Source organism: Poecilia latipinna, unplaced genomic scaffold (assembly GCF_001443285.1).
Source record: "Poecilia latipinna isolate Pla-1442-1.1 unplaced genomic scaffold, P_latipinna-1.0 Scaffold1039, whole genome shotgun sequence".
Lineage (NCBI taxonomy): Eukaryota > Metazoa > Chordata > Actinopteri > Cyprinodontiformes > Poeciliidae > Poecilia > Poecilia latipinna.
In genome coordinates, this window is record NW_015113655.1 from 115,462 (window position 1) to 135,648 (window position 20,187).

A 20,187-nucleotide genomic window follows, 5' to 3' on the forward strand; every position below is an offset into this window, starting at 1 on the left:
GGACCGTCAATGTGGCCCTTTGAGGGTGGCCAATATGCTGAAGTGGCCCTCGGTGAAATTGAGTTTGACACCCCTGGCGTAGAGGGAGGCACAACTATCTGAATGTTTCATTAAAAGAGTGAACAAATAGCTCTTAAAGTATAAACCTTTCATTTATATGTAATATAAATTGATAAAATTGACATGCAAGCATTTCTTATAGCAATTGCAATTTTGCACGCACTGATATTGAGGATTAATATTTAATAAATTGTGCAGAGTGATCCTACATGATGGTATTCCTTACGGCTTGAGAATATAATGCCACTTAATTTCATGCATTTATCTGTCATTGGATCATATGGACAGTTTGTATACACAATGCTCTTTTACTCTCCGTTTTGTCTGAGCATCCACAAGTTATAACAGTTTTGGGTCTTTAGTGTCATAAAGTTGACTTCTAGCATCCCAACATCTACAGAATAAATCCTCAGAAATTGCTTTTGATGGAGATGCATCAGCAGTCAGTATATTGTAATAGCTTATTTGCTTCTTTGACTTGAGCTTCTAACATTATCATAGTTTGATTATACCCTCATCATAAATTTAAAAGGAGAGTGATGAGCACACAACAGCCTCTGATCAAGGTCAATTATTGTCAGTGAAACTCTTAGGATCCATTATAAATGAATATAGCCGCTGCAGAGCTTCACTGTATTGTTCCAAAGTAAAGACATCTGCCTTTTTTGTCTCAGTGATCTTCACAGAGGCTTCAGAACAATGCTGGCAGGCTGCTGTTGGAATATGGTGCTTCTCTGGGTCTTCGCTGAGCGTATAAAAGCTGCTGTTTGATTTGTGAAAAGCTGGTGACTAGCTGCTGCTGCTGTGGGTAGGTGAGAGCTTGCTCCAGATCCAGTCTCTTTAGAAACAGCAAAAGTGGAGTGAGAAACGACTGGAGAACGGCTAAAGAAACTGTTCACATTTCCGTTGTGGTGGGGGAAGATTATGGGATAGAAACAAAGGCAGGGATTATCTGAGCAAATGCTACAATAGTGATACACGCACGGCGCCTGCAAACGGGCCTGCCTCAGGGTGCTCTGGATCTCAGAACAAAGACGTGCCTTCCCACCCATCCACGAACATCCGCTGTTACAGTTTGCTAATAAGGACTACAATACCCATCTGCCAGTCGTCACTCGACCAGGGACCTGGAATTATGGGTCATTATTTTGCCATTACGGACATGTACATTGTGTGGTGACACTGAAGAGGAGCATCTATTAAAGAAATATCCACTATGGAGGGCTGGACAGTAAATCAATAACTAATGTTCAATAATAAATATATTTACCCTTTGCAACTACGTCATTAAATCATTCGAGGCGCCATGATGGACGTCGAAAGTGAGGGATGGGAGGATTGAACAGAGCGACTGAAATTGTGTTTGCCAGTTTGTTCATGGCTTCTACTTGTTCCAGTCGAGTTTATTAGTCTGTGAACGTAACAAACCTGGTTGTGGCTCACAGACGGCGGTATTTATAAAAGTTTGAAACGGCTAGCTTAGAAACCGGCCCGTTCTTCATGCTTCCTGAGGTGTTGATCAAATTAGTGACTTTGCCTGAATTCACACCACATGATTTATGTCAACTTGTCATGAACAGCATTACTCCTTTACACCGGAGCAACATTAAATACGTTCAAAAGACGAGATGCTAACCAGTTCTTTCCATACATGCTAGGTTGCATGACAGTGTGGCATTGTCTCCATGGTTACTAACGGTTAGACTCGTACCTTTTCCATAATGCAATATTTGATATCTTTCTAATAATGCTTACTTATACAGGTTATGAAAGTTAGTCTTCTTACCTAGTAAAAAGTGTTCTCTGCAAATCCATGTTTACATCTAGTCATTATGATTGACGACTGCTGTCCAACGCCGCCATCTTTCCTCATTAAAAGTTATACAATAAAATGACAAGTTTGGTTTCCATCCTTGTCTGTTTGTGCAGCCTATCGTGCAGCACCCTATGGCCATTATTAAAGTGAAATCAACTAAATAAAAGTGATGTCAGTTTGCAGATGCCTGTTTTTAGCCTAGCTTTAAAGAAGCACGTTGGTTGTTTTGACATTCATCATGGCGGAGTGGGCGGAGTTCTAGAGAGTGTGACGTCACGTGCAAAGGGTCAAAAAAATATTCACTGAATTCCGATCCAGAACCAAACAGCATTCTGGGAGATGTAGGCAGAGGAAATGCTTTAGCAGCTCAATGAGGGTGCGTTCACACTGCAGCCTGAAGTGACTCGATTCCGATTTTTTTGCCGGGTTGTTCACACTGCCAGTAAATGCGACCTGTATGCTTCTGCAGTGTGAACGGGCAAATGACCTGAAAGTGTCCCGCATGCGCACTAGAGGGCGCAATAGCGTCAGCGTTCTAAGTGTTCTGCCAACCGCCATAAAAAGAAGAAGTGCTCAGTGTTTGCGGAAGTAAACATGGAGGCTAACGGTGGAGCTTAGCTTACATATTTGAAGTTGTTATCCGACCAGAGCAGCATATTAACATCTTAATCCTCATATTGTCCGTCATGGTTGTTGTTTTTCTTCCCACTTGCGCTTATCAGGACACAGAATAGTGAGATTTGTTGAGAATCAGTGACGTTCAGTTCAGATGAATGCGACCTGAACGTTAGGTCGCATTTGAATCGGATACGTATCGGATATGGGTCACATTTGAAAAAGAATCCGACCTGTGCTGTTCACACTGCCATGAAAAGATCGGATACAGGTCGCATTATGTCAAAAAAATCGGAATTGAGTCACTTCAGGCTGCAGTGTGAACGCACTCTGAGAGAAGCAAGGTTTGTGGTTTCAACTCACTCACTCTTTGGTTACCTAGCAACTCACTCATTCTATGGTTACCTAGCAACAACTTGTTGAGTAGCAGCAGCAGTTTAAGGTTTTGCCTTATAAAAAACAACAGCAGAGTGGGAACTGGATGAAATAGGAAACGTCACACCACCACTTTGGCAGTGTATCACGTGTTTAAAAGAAAAAACTTTAATTATCTACATTTCAACTGATATGAAACACATGCTGGGATAGATTTTTCAGCTGTACCCTTCAGCCCTACCACCACACACCAATTTGTTTGTATTTGGTGCAATGGGATCATTTAATAATAGGACAAGCAACACAAACGGGTACTTTTCAACTTCCCAAGCCTCTTCCCAACTCTGCAATTTGTTCCCGACAACCCCGGCTCTCTGTGAAGTCAGTTAAACTGTTTTGAAGTTGAAGTTGTAACTATGTTGCTGGAATTAATAAGGCATTAGAGGAAAAGAGGGTGTGGGGGGAAGTTTGAGGGCAGCAAACTGAGACAGATGGAGAGAAATGGAGTACGGGGTATGATGGCAGGATAAAAAAAAGACGGGCGAAGAGGGGAGATAAAAAAGAACGGTGGAGGAGGAGGCGGGGAAACGGGGGGGAAATGGTGACGACGAGGAGCTGCCAGGCGAAGTGAGAGTGAGTTTGTCTGTGATGTTTTAAAATTCTGGAGTGGAAAGTCCCTCCATCTGTTATTGTGGGGCCGGTTCTGACTCAGTGATTTCTATGATTGGCCTTAATCCCGGCCGAGTGGAGAAGACAGAATGAAGAGCTTAAAGCCGACTGCTCTCACTCTGACAGGCTCCACTGGCTGCTGCTGCTCACTTCCTCTGTCTGCTGCCCCCCAATGGACAACCGCTGCATGGCATCGCATTCCTCTGAACTACCCTTTCAGCTCATGACAGAAAACTAATTTATGAAATAATCAGCGTCAAATTAAATTTTCAATTAAGTATTAAATCTCTTTGCATTTTGAGCTGTAATGAAAAATCTTTGATCATCCCTAAGAGATGTTTTTAAATAATCTGGTAAGTATGGCTCTTTTTGATCATGTGAGTATAAAAAGATTTTTTTTAAATCGTATCAGATCTTTATTTTTTCTGTAATGTGGCATGGATTTCTTGTGCTGTGTTAAGGGATCGTTTTCAATGAGCTCTGGAACTTGCTGTTGTGATTGTGATTCTTCATTGTAGCCAATCATTGCTAAATTTACCAGAGGTCTTTCCTTGCTGCCTTAGTCGCTCTGAGAAGGTTAAGTGACCCCGGCAGAGTCATTTCACAGTCTTTTTGGTCCCCAAGGTGACTCGAGTGCTCTGAGAGACTAGGCAAAGGGGGTTAATTTGACACATGTTGAGTACCTTATTCAAAGCCGCAATCACATGTGCAGTCCATGTTGCGTCTTTCTCGAGTGCCCTCTCGCTCAAACACCCACACTGTGGGGCCGTTTTGAAGAGTCCCTGCGGCTCACACGGACGACAGTGCGGTGCGTCGAGTGCCCTTTAAGTTAATGCTCAGTGAAGGGGCCGAACGGGCTGCAGCAATCACAGAAGGCGGACCGGTGTCGAGTCGGGGCTCACCACAGCGTGATGCCGGTCGTCCCTGTTGTGCTGTCATTCCCTGAGAAACAACATGACTCTGAGTGATTAAACCGCTCCCCTCCGGAACGGAGCAAACTCAGCTGTTATGAATATTAAAGATCCCGATCGTCCCCTGCTGAGCTTTCCGTTATTCTGATTATTTCCTCCGCGCTGTCGTCTTGCTCTGTGAATTAACTGTGGGCGACCACAACTTCTTCAGCAGTGGAGTTTCTCAACAGTTTGTTGTACTTTGACCATTTAAGTGGTTTGTTGAAACAGTGTTTGCATAAAGACTTCAATCATTCACTTTTGTTGCTCTTATCCTGCCTAATTTGAGGAGATTGTTCAAAATTTCAACACTAATGTATAGTTAGAAAGAGGCTGTTTGAAGCTATCCTGCCACAGAGTTATATGAATATCAATGTGCTGGATCAATCTGTGCTGACAGTTACTGTTTGTAGCCAAAAACATTTCCAAATTCATTCATAAAAAGCTTTGACAGTATTTGAATCTCAATAAATCCTGGTTGAATCGCAGTGTGAACCGCTGCCCTGTTGGTAAACGGTGATCAGAGATCACCTGGTTGTGCATGGAGCATCACAAATACAGATTAATGCAAATAAACCTATAATGGATTTGTTTGGTTATATTAATCACATTCCTGGTCAATACGATGGGTTGCTGAAAAGTTATTGAATAGTTGGAATCAGCTGGGCTTCCTTAAAGCTGCAGGATGAAACTCTTACAGTGATGTTTTTTTTCTCCCATATTTGTTAAAAGTATCCTGAAAAGGTCAGGCTTCTCCACCTTCTTCTTGACCTTCTATTTCTGTCTGAAGAAATGCACCGCTGCCCGTCAGAACCAGCCAATCAGAGCCAGGAAGAGCATGCTAGCGCTAAATGCGCTAATGCCGGAGAAAGAAGTTACTGTTGCATGAAAGCCGTTTATCGGCTGTCATGATGGCCATGCTAACTAGCATTAGCATCTATGGCAGATTGTGTCGTAGTGAACCAGCTGTAGCACATCAGACAGCAAGAGGAAGGGGTGAACACGAGGGTGATTGACAGCGCCAGCACCCTCCTCCTGTCTCTGATTGGTTGCTTTTGACTGAGTGGTGCATTTTGTAGTTTGCACTGGGAGCACTGGGAGACAGCTGGTCTTTCTTATACTGTCACAGCATAATGATAATTTAAAACAATATATGTGAAAAATGTAATATGTTTTTATAAAACCATCTTATAAGCTTGATGCAAGTTAATCATATTTAGGTAATTTTATTGAAAATATCAAATATAACAACAGCTAAGGTTTGAAATAGGACTTCAGCTCCTATTAAAGCAGGAGAGAGGGGGGTTAATTTTTCCAACAGGTCACCATAGTTACTGTGATTGTTGATGATCACCTTGCTATTAAAAGAGCCAAATTATTCCCTACATATATTTGATAATGAACTCTTAAATATGATTGTTGTTGGCGGCTGGGGGCAGAAGTCTTGGCAGCTCAACAATAACTTTTAAATTACCATGCTGACTTTATGTTGTTTTACACTAATTCTATTTAGGGGGGGAAATTGACAAAAAATTAAAATTAAAATTCTTTACTTTAACTTATTGGAAAAAAAGCCTTTTGGTGTGTGTGCAACACTTACTGTTAAAGTCATTGTTGAATAAACCTGCTCTGTTCTTTAATCTCTGCGAAGAACAGTGTCTTCTTCATGAACTTTTGATTTTACTAAGTAAATACTGAAGAATATGACTTAACCTTTTTAGCACATTGGGCACTGATCAGTGTCAGGTGGGACTCCATCCAGCTGAATGTCACATTGACGCCAGGAAACAACTTTCAATAAATACTGCATCTCTGTATTACTGTGCACACTTTTTCTGTGGACTGCAGCCTTTACTCTAAAATTTATTCTGTTTGGTAGCGAATGTAGCTACCAAACAGAATAAAAACAACTATTTACCTTCAAGATTAAACCTGTGCTTTCTGATTTCTTTAATTATTTAACATGCTTTACATGCTGAAGTTCAAATTATCAAGTGATACTTGATAACTAAAAATCTGCTAGAGATTTGGGTGTTTTACGGACCAGGGACTGTTGAAAACTAGGTCTGTATTAGGACTGAAACAATTAATGGGATTGAATTAATCTAGATTAATCAATTGTTGAAATAATCCCCAAATAAATTAGTCATCAAATAATTATCTGGAGTATACAAACTTTAAAACATGCCATTTACTGAAAGAACATCACCCTCAGATCTGATGTTAAGCCAAAATTATACAAAAGGTTTGCACATTTTTCAGTTTAGATGACAAACCTCCTTTGTCTGTAAGCATTTTCTACCCAAAACGTCCTGCAAGGCATAGCTTTGGCATTACCTGGTTCAAATGTAAAAATATCTCCTGACCTTTTGACAGTCAATTATTAATTGGTTAATCAAAAACTAATCAACACATTAGAGCTATGCTGTATGAAGTCGAACAGAAAGGCTGAGCTTTTCGCATGTTGATGTCAGAAGTATTTTTTCCAGCCACAGATGCATCCGTCTACAAATTATCAAGCGAACACTAAAGGAAGCCTGCTATTGCATTTTAAGCAATACAGTTTTTATTTTACTTACAAAATGAGTTGAATTACTTTTTTATTTATGTTTTCTTATGTGTTTGTAATATTGCATGAAATACACTTAAGTGGTTACATGAAAAATCTGCAGAATGTGCCTTTTTTTTCAAGATTACTCAATCATCAGAATAATCGTTAGAATACTTGATAACTAAAATAATTATTAGTTGCAGCCATAGTCTGCATTAGATTAAATCTTGGTAAATAGGAGATGATCATCCCTTCATGTCCTTTAGTCCTTTTTGTTAAATATATTAGCTACTTAATGCTATACTGTTTATCATCTGTCAATAGTTTTTTATTTCTTCTTCTTCTGTTGTCCTCCATCTGTCCACACTGTCATATTTTTTAAGGAGATGCTTCGAAGCTGCTGTGGTTGTGCATAAGTAAAATTAAAAGCAGGCCTGCCTTTAGGACCGCCAGAGACTTCCACACTACTGATAAAATCATCTTTAAAACAATGTCTAGCTTTTTGCCTCAGAAGTGGTTTTAAACATGTGCACAGCGCTGTATATGTCAGATTCCTCCGTGTTTAAATGCCCACGCTTCAAGTTTAGCTATCCATCACAGAACTCTGTTTGGCTCTTGACCTTGACTGTTGGCTGGTTGACAAATAACCAACAACATGATGCATTTTGCAGTATATGTTGGTGCTGTTGACGCTTGTGGTGTGGTTGTGCCTGTGCTCTGCTGTGTTATTTTCTGTGTTGTGTGGGCCAGTACAGAGCTTATCTGGGCTGTTCTGTGCTGATCTCACTATGTTCATCCGGCGCTCTAAGCTGCTTGGGCTCCAGCCACCAGCATAGATGATATATCCCTGCCCCCCTCCTTCCCACATCTCTCACTGTGATTCATTGGCTGTTTGTCTTGCCAATCCATCTGGGCTAACACAGAAGTGCGAACGCCACGCTAAGACACATGGCAATTTTGTAGCAGGGGGGTCTGCGTTAACCTGCTCTGGAAGAGAGCGGTTCTCTGAGAAATGGTTGTCCACCAGGAGGGGGGAGTGGTTCTAGGAATGCTTGGGGAGAAACAGCTGGAGGAACATAGAGTAGATAGAAATATGAGAATATGAAAATTCACAAAGAACAAAGTACAGTTCTGCAGAGAGATTAAATCTCCCAAAAAAGACTGAGCTAAAGGGATGAAAGACCTGCCAGATTAAAGATAACATGTGATTAATATCAACCAATACAAAAGACAGTATATTAAAAAACATCCAAGTCACATATATATACTGTTACGACGAAATGAAATCAGATGTCCCTGGAGATTATTGTGTGGCTGCTTTTTTTAAATCCCAAACTGATTCCTGTAATGTTTATAGTTTTACCAAGAGATTACCAGTGTGATTCCACTGCTGCAAAACTGATCCTGTTTAATGAAAAACCGCTGAATTGTTCTTTCTAAAACTGAATAACTGTGTTTGTTGGTGATATTTTGGATTATGAAGAGTTGCTCGTCAACCACAGAAACAGCCGATCATGTGGCAGCAACTCAATGAATTTACTTAAGTGACTTCCTTAAGTTCAAACTGAGTATCAGAAGGAGATTTCAGTGGGACTTATTATTCAAAATCCATATTTTGCTTTTTTCTGTATTTCCATTTGGGTCTCAACTGCTTTCATAGCTAAAGTGCTTAAAAACTCTTTTTTTTTTTGTATCTGAAAATAAACTGTTTCAAAAACCTCCCTGTTGTTAAGTCACTTTCCAGGGGCATCACATCGTTACCTAGCAACCCCGGCCATTTCCAGGAGCATTGCCTAGCAACCCAAGCAGAGCTCCAGCACATTTGGTCAGCTGGTTTTACTGCTGTATGCGGTGTACAATGGCTGCTGGAATAGACACGTGTTTTGTTGTTGACTTACTATTCAGAAACCACTTGCTGCGTTCTTGTTGCTTGTGCAGGTGCATATGGTTCTGCTTTTCAAAGATGCACAGTTATATAATTATGCATCTGTTTTGCAGCCTTTTTCTCATGAGTGTAGATGTTGAGTCGGGGGTGTGGCCAGCAGCAGCTCATTTGGATTTAAAGTGACAAGACGCCCTAAAACCAGCTCATTCTGCAAGGAGCTCAAAATTGGCAGAACTTACCAAACTGAAGTCTCATAACCTAAGAACATGTTTTGTATAGATCCTTGACCTAACCTGAACAAGGAAGCACTACAGGCTAGCTCTGAGTAACTTTGAACATGTCGCTGTTGTTGGTGGATGATGTGCTGAATATTTCAGAAACTGTGAATCTCCCTTGTTGATGTCAGAGGAGAATGAGTATCCTGGTTTGATTTGATACAAAGTCAAGAGCAGCTCAAATAATAACCTCTTGTTACAACCAGTGTATGTAAAATATCCATACGAAATGTACCACACTTCTGACCTTGAAGCAGATGGGCAACAGCAGCAGAAGGGAGCACCGAATCCCACTCTTGTCAGCTAAGAATAGTAAAGTAAGAATAAAATTTGCATAGGTTGACCAAAATTAGACAGGAAAAGACTGGAAAGCATTTCCTGATCCAGTGAGTCTCAATTCTAGCTGTGCCATTCAGAACATGAGGTAAAAATTTTATATAAACAACATGAAAGTATAGCTCCATTCTGCCTTGGTGACGTATTTCTTTTCTAAAACTCCCAAAATATACTCCTGGATTTTATAGAAAGCCTTCCCAGAGGAGCATTTGGGTGGGCTGACATCATGTTAATGTAGCCTTTAAAAATAACAAACTAATTTCTAATAAGTCATTTGCATCCAGTCTTTGTATCTTCGCCCTCTTTCTACGTGCTTTTCCAGACTGACTTTGAAAGTAGCACCTACTTTCAAAGTTTTGGTGGACTGGCTCCATCTTTCTTATCCAGTCTAATAAACATAAGAAGACTGCTGCCAACCAGCCAGTTTCTCTGCATTGCAGATCCAACATAAAGGTGATTAGGCTTTTTCACTGGCTGCCCCAAATTTATAGGACGGTTTACCCCAGTTAACAGACGGTTGAGATTTTAAATCTCCTTACTTTGGCTTTCGTCTCAAGCTTATGTTTGTGCTGTGTTGGCACTTTATTTTGTTGTTTATATTCCTATCAAATGTTCTCCATCATCGGCTCATTTTAAAATTATTTTTAGCTATTTTTTAAAATAAAAATATGCAACCAAGGGATTAAAATCAGTGCAAATTCCTCTTCATATTGCACTTTTATATGTACTAAAACATACAGTGCTGACGCTTTAAGTCAGCATAGTATGTTTGCCTCATGATAGGAGCTTTACGTTCTTATCCCGGGGAAATTGTTTACATCATATGACGAGGCTTTGTTGGAACCGCTAAGAAGAGGTGGGCAGGAAATAAGATAGCTTCTGTTATACTGAGAGTTTATATTTTGAGTGTTTTTTGTAGATAAAACATCTCTCTCGATAGGCGACGGGAATCTTTGTGGCCCGACCTCGGATGAATGAGCTCTAACTGTAACAGGGGGTCTAAATAGGGTGAGTAATTTCAGAGCCCTGGGGATTTGTGGCCAATCACGCCATTCTGGGACAAAAATAATTTCACCATCGCCCCCTAGAGGCCTGTGGAAACCTAGATACAGGCACAAGATGGAAGTGAGGGAGAAGAGGAGGAAGGATGGGACGTTTCGAAGGCTGATATGTATTTGCTACTTGGATTACTTCCCAGTCGAGAGCGGAGGGTTCTTCAAGGTCATCCAAAAAGCGCTGTAGATGCGGATACATTATGACAGAACATTTTGCAACAACATAACTTTGCAGGGGTACTTTATGGTAATTTAGGATAAAACATTCACAGACACATTAGATTGAAGTGAGGACTGAAATGTCTGCGGAAAAAGTTTGGATTCTGTAAAAGCAAACCTGTATTCAGTACGTTTCACATTGTTGTTTCTTTTCCTGGTAGAGCCTGTCAGACTTTATCTTAAACTGTACTAGCATTTTAAAAAGTTTATGATGCCATTTCCAAAGGCATATGCAAGGAAAAATGACCCACAGCATCACATATCTTTCACCATGCTCAACATGGGCTTGAGGTTCTTTTCCACATGTTCATCATTTGCAATTACAAGAAGAGTAGATGCTACTTAAAAGCTGAAGTTATTCATTTAATCTAAGCTCAGATCTGCCTAAATACCCAGCAGTTGTGAAGGTAGGACAGAAAAGCCTTTTTCCTGCATGCCTCCATATCATTAGGTTGGTGTTATTGACATCATCTAATGGTCGACTAAATTACCTGGAAATGTCACTGTGCTGCAGTTCTTTACCAGCGAGTGTTGGAGAGTTTTGCACATCAGCTGCCATCCTTCTCATCCTCATCCAGCTTTGTTTATCACATTAAACTATTTAATTGTTGCTCTGCAGTGATTAGGTGTTCCTGACTTGTGAAGATCATCACAGCTCCTTTCTTTGAATGCCATGTTTTCTCATAATTCCCATTTTGAAGAGAGGCTAAGAAAAGTGCTTTTGTATCACATCATGTTTATATGCCAGGATAACATGAAGCTCTTTCTTGGTAAAAGTTTGTAAACACACAAATATGAAGTGAATTTTCCCTCAACTACTTTACTCGTTTCCTTCTGTGTTATAACTTATTGCTATAGTGTTATGATTAAAAACGCACAACAAAAGCAAGATAAAAATACTAAGTATTTGAACATTTTATCTCAATATGCCCTGATAACAGAGGTTTGCAGAACTAAGGCATTGAAGCATTGTTTGGCACCGTTTTAATTGGATTACTACTTCTAGAAAAATGTTGCCTACACTGTTTATAGCATTATAGCAAAGGCTATATAATAATAATTTAAATTTCGTATTCTTTCATACATTTGCATTTACAAATGAATTTTTTTCTTACAAATCACAGTGTTTGTGCTAGTAAGCATGAAAGAAAGTCTTTAATAGTTTGTGTTATCCACAGTTACAAACAAAATGAAATCAATTACATGGAGCAAAACTGTAAATGTCACATATAGGATAAAAATAAACAATTGTAATGCGGCTAGAATAATGTGATGACTTCAAAAAGGTTCTCCTGGATCATTGTTGCTCGTTGGTCCCCAGTCCTGTCTCTAAATCCATATCCTGCAGATTTGTGATTTTTGTGTGTGTTTTCTTCCAGAAACTGGTCCGAGAGGCGGAGCAGCTGCAGAAGGAGCATGTGTGGAAAGACGGCGTGACGGTAAAGTAGACCTCCAGCTTGTCTTCGTCTTTCCCAGAGTCTTTTTTTCTCTGTTTACCTTAAAAACAAACAGAACTTCCCACCAACCTCCCCTTCAGTCTGGCAGTTTCCGACTTGTTAGTGCTAAATGACAATGTGATCAGCATCACAAGGATATTTAGTGCAAAAACAAGCTCTGCGTTTACTCACACTCAGTGAAACTGTTTACTTTTAATGCTGGTATTTTTATGGCCCTTTTCGTTATCAAGCCTTGTGGGAGAGCTTCGTTTCTTCAATGTGTTGAACTTTGCATTTCTTGCAGTTGACCTTTAAAGCAATAGGGTGCATACCTTTAATCTAGAAAAGGAAAATGTGAAATATTATGATATGTATGCTGCTGTGCTTCACTGACTGTTCAATTTATAAACATTTAAATGCCAACATAACATTCACACCTACATTTCCTGTTAAGCCCAAAATTATTCATACCGGTGGCAGATTTAGATTTAGATCATGCAGCCAAGAAGCTTGAGTTATTTGATTTATTTATTCCAAAAAGGTTTGTAAAAACAAGAGGGCAAGCGGTCAGTAGGACAGAGACGACATGTGTATACATAATCAAGTTTATGTTTTGTTTGAAAAGGAGCAGGAGGGAGTGAACACTTATTAAAAGTTTGTATCTGATAGGAAATGAGACAGGAGTTTCTCAGAAGATAATGAAACAATGTAAAAGGAGGCTCAGTTTTGAACAGTGTTTACATTTTTATCTACATTTTAGCATTAAAAACTGGATATTGAAAGCTGTTTAGTCACTGGAAAATATTTATTGGTATTTCAACAATAAACCTTTCTTAAAAATGCAAACTGGATTTTGGCACATGGTGCCATTTATCTTTGGTGATCAGCTCAAAGCCTTTGAGGTTAGGAGCCCTCCTTATCATCACCCTAATTTTTACTCCCTTCACAGATTCTCAGTTAGATTCAAGTCGAAACTCCAAATCAAAAAGATTAATTTAAACCGAAATGTGCCAACTGTACCCTAAGTACGTTTAGTCTTCGATTCATACATAAAACTATGTCAAAACATTGAAACGGTTCAGTTTTTTAAAAGGTTTCTAATGAATAAAACTAAGGAAGAATTGATTTAATGTATTTTGGAATAAACAAAAGTTTCAAATGAACTAAATTGTCTTCAGATTTAAACTAATTACAGTTACGTTGGTTTTGCTCAAGCAGTAAATGATCTGAGCTCTTTCTCCTTTTTCAAGGAGAATATTTGGGTAACAAACGACTGAAATTCAGATGATATCCTTGTAAAATCTGCTCGTCCAGTTTAAAGAACATTTACTTTTCTTTAAATGTCGCAGAGACACAGACCAGCTGAACACCGACGCCCTTCCATATACATGTCTGTATATGTTTTATATAAATATGTAAAACAGATATTTATACACTTCCCCTGTTGTCATATCGTCGGTCTCCAGGGAGACGAGCTCACTGTCATGCTACACTTCCCACAAATGGATTTTTAACCTGATGCCTCCTGGGGGATATTTGAGAAAAAGGCTTTAACTGATTCAGAGCGAATAATTATAAGCCCTACTTCTCTGCAAAGTCCGTTTTTATTCATGGTTGCTTACACTCTGAAGCTGCAGTCTTGCGGTGGCTGGGCTGCGCTCCTCGCTTTCACCCTCCTGGTCTGAAGGAGGGAGGATGCGGCACGGCTGTCCCTTCATCTTAGGCCTGAGGGGGCTGATGCCTGCCTCTCGCTCTCTCTGGCTTTCTCTCTGTCCGGCTCCAATGCGCCTCAATCGGATGTGTAGCCATGCAGGAAGTGGTGCCTGGGTCACAGTCCTCCACACATAGCACACCTGTTCATAAGTAGCTGCATCCAATATAGCATCAATAGCCCCTCAAGTGGAAAAACCAGCTCTCTCTTTAATCCCTACCCCCTCCTCCTTCTCCTCCAAAACCTTTCTTCACTCCATCCTTTCCCCCCTCTTCTGCTCGAAACTCTTTCTGTCCAGTCCAGCTTTGTAGTCGTCCTCGCTCTCTTCACTTCCACCTTATTCACGTACCTCATTCTTATCGGCGTGCGTGCTAAATCAGGCATGAAAACAGTTGGAATATACCATATTGTTGCAAATGCTGCAAATGAATCTCAATAGTGCTTCTCTATTAATAATGTATTGAGTTGATTTCATTTGCCTTTATAATTAGGGCAGGTAATGAATCTCAGCGGGGGCAAGAGTGAGCCCATTAAAAAAATATCACAAAAAGAAGGCGGTGGTGGGCGGGGAGGGGAGAATCTGGTGGGGCGGTTAGATATGCTACATCCTTGCTAGATGATTTTTTTTCCCCTGTTTGTAGATTTTGTGCTTTCCTAATTTCTCTTTGGCTGAACACTCTGCTGACTGACACTCTAATTAGATTAGGGCTTCGTGCTCTTTGGGCATATTAGGAGAAACGCGTTGCATCTTAAACTAGCGGGTGGAGCAGTCTGTCAAATGGAAAGAAAAGGTGTTGATGCATGAGAGACGAGGGTTTTTTTGGGTAGAGTGGATGTGTGCGTGCGTGGGTGTGTGTGTGTAGGTGTGTGTGTGTGTGTGTGTGTCTGTTTTTAGAGCATATGTGGCCAGAGGTGGGCAGAGAACCCAAAAAATGGTTTGTAAGCAAGAGTAGCACAACTTCAACATATTTTTACTCAAGTAAAAGTAAAATGTTCCATCCCGCAAGTTACTCAAGTAAGAGTAAAAATGTATTTGGTAAAACGTCAAATGATCAATCATTTGGCAGTTAAAAATCACATGATCAGACAGACTAAAATATAAAATTAAGTGGAATTTTTGGTATTTTAAAGCCCAAAATGATAATATATCATACAAATAAGAAAAACTAGCAAAGTCTGGTAAAAGACAAATATTTCCAAATCAGTTTCTTTCAATAAAAGCTTATGAAACAGTAACAGAAACTGCAGGTGTGTGTCTGTGTCTGGTGAAGTTTTGGTTAAAACAAGTTTGTTCTTCATTCAGTGGGAAGAGAAACCAGAAATTTTACTGAAGTGAGAGTAGAAATACTTCATAATAAAATTACTCAAGTAAAAATAAAAAGTATATCGTAGTAAATTACTCCTACAAATATTTTTTTTTCAATAAAGTTACTCAAGTAAAAAAATTGACTAAATGTAATTAGTTACTAACAAACTCTGGATTTATTTCTTCTGCCCCTGCTGCTACAAAATAAAATGTATAAAGCAGCAAAAATAAATAAATAAATAAATAAATAAATAAATAAATAAATAAATAAATAAATAAATAAATAAATAGAAATTATAAACAAAAAGACTAAATCAAATAATATGTAGTGGAAGTTAATGGAATGAAATAAAATTTTATTTTTAATTTTACAACAAACTGAATCATCTGACTTACAAAGAAAAACATTTTATGAGTTCTTTTCAGTATGAAAAGTTAAGAATAATATGCAGTTCATCTAAAAATATAAAGCACATAGAAGCGAAAAAATAACATTAAACTGCTTTTATAAGCCTTGTTCTACTGATGCCCATCTGTTGTAGATACTCTCTGGATGTCCTGCATAAAAACATCCAGAAGATCTGCTGGAATCTGTTCATTTCACTGTTTTAATTAAAAATGTTTCTCATTTGGCTGTATAAGAGCCTAAAAGCTTAATGTGTGGTATAGTCAAAGTCCAGATGCATCATATGTTTCTACAACATTTTGAGATGGGCGGGCTCAGTATATATACATGCCACACTTTTCAGAAGTTTTATTCAAGTAAGAGTAATGACACTTCATAATAAAACTATTCAAGTAAAAGTAAAAAGTACAGCACAGTGAAAGTACTTCTAGAAGTACTCAAGTAAATGTAACTAGTTACTACCCAAATATACATAAACATCACAAAGTCGATTTTAACATTTGGGAGAAGGAGGACAAGTAGATCAAAGATTCAACTCCACTTCCCCGAGAAAGATTTTGATTATGGGAATAAAAAACAGAATGTAAAAGAAGAAAAACTGAAATAGCTAGAGATGGAAAAAAAATAAACAAAAATACACGAACCAAAAGCATAAAAGGTTTATCTAGAGTGGATTACCAGGGTGGCTTCATCAAGTTTGGTCTCTGAAAATATAATCAGATCTTCACATAATCTATCCAAGTTTGCCTCCAAAGACAAAATTGTTCGGTCTTGTGATTGAGAGAAGCTCAGATTTAACCTTTTAGCAGGTTGTGCGCACTTTTGAGATCCACAGTTTGTGTTCAGTGATGGCGTCTTCAACACCAGGCCTGCCCAGCTGCCTCCCTCACCAACCCGGCGACAGCAGCGCCACGGCAGCTGCTCTGGTAACGATGGGAAGGTCTGCTCCTTCCTTTCTTCCTGGACCAACAGCGGCGTCTGACCGGCTGGACGTTACGGATGGTAAAATGTTGACTGTAACAACTGTTGCGATGGCCGTTCAGGGTTTTAAATCCTTTGGAATGAAATGGTGTGTGAAATAGACATTTCAGTGTCAGCTAGCTGATGATTTGTCAAGGTCAGGTGTCTGTCCTTCTGCGGCTCCTGAAAATGGCGCTGGCAGCAGAGTCGCTCTTAGGTGGCAGAGTGATTGTCATTGCCGTTTTACAATCCACATTGGGATGAAAGAGAGAGCCGAGGCTTGGAGCCAAATATCACATTATTCTTTCTTTTGTTCACAAAAGACGGCACACAAAAAATGATGAGGCCTTTGAGAGGAGCATCCAGATGCAACTAATTTTTATGCTTTTAGATCATTTTTGGTTTGGTTCCTTTAGCACATCTTCAAAATGCCTTTTTAAAGGATGAAATCCTTTTAAAATACTTTTTTGTCTGAAAGCCAGTATGCGTTTCTCTGGCTGATGTGATTAACTGGGTGTTTGCCAATTCAGGATAAAATGTCTCCGTCTATCAGTGAAACTCCTTCTAGCACAGTGTTTACACACAAAATGTTTAAATTTGAAATATGTGAATGCAGAAAAAAATATGAATCACATAAAAGAGGCAAATTACTGGATGTAAAATTGATTTTTGGACTCCAGAAGGATTTGTTTTTGTATTTGTTTTTGTATTCATCGTTTTCAGCTGCAGATGCTGGTGGCTCTTTGTACAATTAGTGAAAGTCAATCTTCATTAAAACCATAAAAAAATTAATAAAAATAATAAAAGATGAAAATTAGGGCTGACTGACAACTTCCACTTTTTAATTCCTTGTTTAATATAGAATATATGGTATTAGATAAACATTTAATGTAACATCTGTGTGTGTGGTAGGGCTTTTCATGGAGATATTTCACATTTTGCTTAAAGTAAAGACACAGTAAACACTTGAAGCACATAGCAGTGTAATGTAAGCAAAATAAATAGATGAACCTTAGAGCAGCGTTAAAGGATGTGAATAATTTAGTGTAGAAACAGCCTTCATGCTCTTATAAGCAGCTTTCCAGCTCTGAAGACACGTTCAGAAGATGAACTTGTAAGGAAACTTCAAATGTGGAGGTCAAGAGAAAGTAATGCTGTAACCCAGCAGGACACACAACTTTTTCATTTCCTCATGCTTGTTGCCAAGTAGCCTGTGCTTTTTAAAACGCCGCCATGTACAACTAGGGAAGACACGGTGTGACTGCAGTTTGGGTTTCTGCAGCCTCTGCAAAGCTGTGACACACCCTGAGGAGCGGAGCAACAGCTGCAGAAAACTGGTCAATCTGGAGCATTCCGTGGCGTCTTTTTTTATTATGGGTGCATTGATAAATTGACCTTAATTTACTTCGTTTTGGGAGATCAGTGATCAGCCGATAGTTGAATGTGAAGCCGATCTTATCCACTGATCTTATCAAAGGTCTAAAAATCAACCGCTGTCTTTTTTTGCTCTGCTGTGAGAAAGTTTTGACTGACAGACCATCAGCTCATGTCAGTTAACAGTTACCAACTGATCCACTTTCCTGCTATATCTAGCAACATTTCCGACAAAAAAAGAGCACCCTATGTTTCTTTCTTATTTTTTCATTTTTATTTCTTGCCATTTCAAGCTCTAACTTTTGAACACCTTGGCATTTACTTATCCTCCTGCTGAAATAGTAGTCAAGTACATGCTGTGGATTTGTATGCGTGCATATCCCTTAGTATCCAAAAACAACTGAAAACTGAATTTGTCTGCTGCAAGTAAAATGAAAAAAATCCAGAGAACGCACATGCAAACACATGTCAGCTTGAACAGTGGTAGTTTGTTGCTGTTTGTTTATGTGCTCTCTTAGAAAGCTTTAAAATCACAGATTGTTGGCTTGGAGCTGTCATTTGTGAGCTGCCTCTGACTTCCAGTTGTTTAACGCTTAATGAAGCCTGTTGAGAATCTTGACACATGTACAAATAGTGTTAGTCGGTGTTTCCTGGAGTCACTAAGATAACAACTTTGAGCAAACCGAAGGCTGAATTCACGAAATGAAACATCGTCTCTGGTCGTCATCATCATCATCACTTTAAGACTGATGACATGATCAACAATATATTATCTGCTACATTATCATCAGCCGCTCTTCCCCTCTGTCACACCGCGGCTCTGATGATGGCTGCTTTGACATAGATGAAGAGGCGTTGACGTGAAGCGTGGCACCTCGGAACCGGTAGACGAGATTGGATGAAAGACGGGACGGAGATTGTGGAGATTGGAGGAAGACATGTCCTTTCATTCAGATTGTGATGTGGCAGCTGCTGTACGTTGGGAAATGCATTAGTGCTAATAGCTGTGCCATTAGGAGAGAGAGAGGGGCACTCTGCTGATGGGCTGCCATGATGAAACCAGGAGAGGGAGAGAGAAAGCGGCGTGGGGGAAGAAGGTGGAAGAGACGAGGGGGAAACGGGAAACAGAGATGGAGCCATCTTCCAGGCCATTTACTGCAATCATCACTCTCTAATCAATCAAGCCTTTCATCATAGGACAACACAGTCTCCTCTTTTTCTTTCCTCTGTTTCTCCCTTCATCTCCACTCAGCCACCCACTCTGATGCATAGGAGTCATGTTCACGCTTTGCCTCTGTACACATGCATGTTCAGCTGCATCCAGCCTCACTGTAAAACATTGCATTTAGTTCTACTGTCTCCTACTCAAATACATTTAGCTAGTTTAAATGTGTGAGTTTGTGAAAGATAACTTACAGCAGTAAGTTGTGTTAACTTTTTATTAATCTTGTCAAACCTCCAAGAGTTGAGAAAACTAGAGTTTTTATGTTGGCACTTAAAAAAAAGAAGAAAAATTCAGGAGTGAGAACTGTTTCCCAGAATGCTTAGCGGCTTGTTTTTGTATCCGGAGATGGAAATGCGTTACATTGATCTGACTCCTGGGTTATTTCACACTAAATGTTTTTAGCAGAATTCATTGTGATGTTTAATAAAATTCATGATCAGATCAGAAATTTTGTTCATTCAATTTGAAACAAGAATTTAAATTATTCTAAAGTAAAATAGTTATTTTTAACTTGATAATGTGAGTAAAATAATAGAGAAATGTGTCTCTTTTACTAGTTCAGTTCTTTTCTTGCATTTTGTGAAATAATTGTTTAGCTTAAATTGCAGGATTAAGTTACAATTAAAGATTAATGAACTTAAAAAACAATGTTTAGACAACTCGTCTCTTGTTGTTAAATCAACTTCATGAACTTTAATTTCTGAGTTAAAACCAAAACAATTTCCTTTTTGGCTTAAGTTACATTTTACCGGCAGCAGGTGGAATTTCATTTTCCAGTTAAACCACCTTCAAATGTTTTACGGTGCTGTAAAATATAACCAACATTTCACATTTTCAGCCTGTAAAGTTATGTAGGCAGTTATCAAAATGGTATTCTGCAAAACTTCTGAGATAATTCGATTTCAATAGAAACTTTGATATGACCCGCTTTGAACTCTCAATGAATTCCCTTTAAGAGGTGAA

The 20,187-nt window shown here is 39.1% G+C and overlaps 1 protein-coding gene across 4 annotated transcripts in view; it reads left to right on the forward strand.

Annotated features, from left to right (window-relative positions):
• LOC106959036 (voltage-dependent calcium channel subunit alpha-2/delta-2-like) overlaps positions 1-20,187 on the forward strand; it is a 210,323-nt gene that overhangs the window by 103,552 nt on the left and 86,584 nt on the right. For all 4 annotated transcript variants that reach the window (XM_015051294.1, XM_015051295.1, XM_015051296.1 and 1 more), the window contains exon 4: positions 12,186-12,245. In XM_015051294.1, coding sequence (XP_014906780.1) covers positions 12,186-12,245 — 60 coding nt within the window. The remainder of the gene's footprint in view (positions 1-12,185; positions 12,246-20,187) is intronic.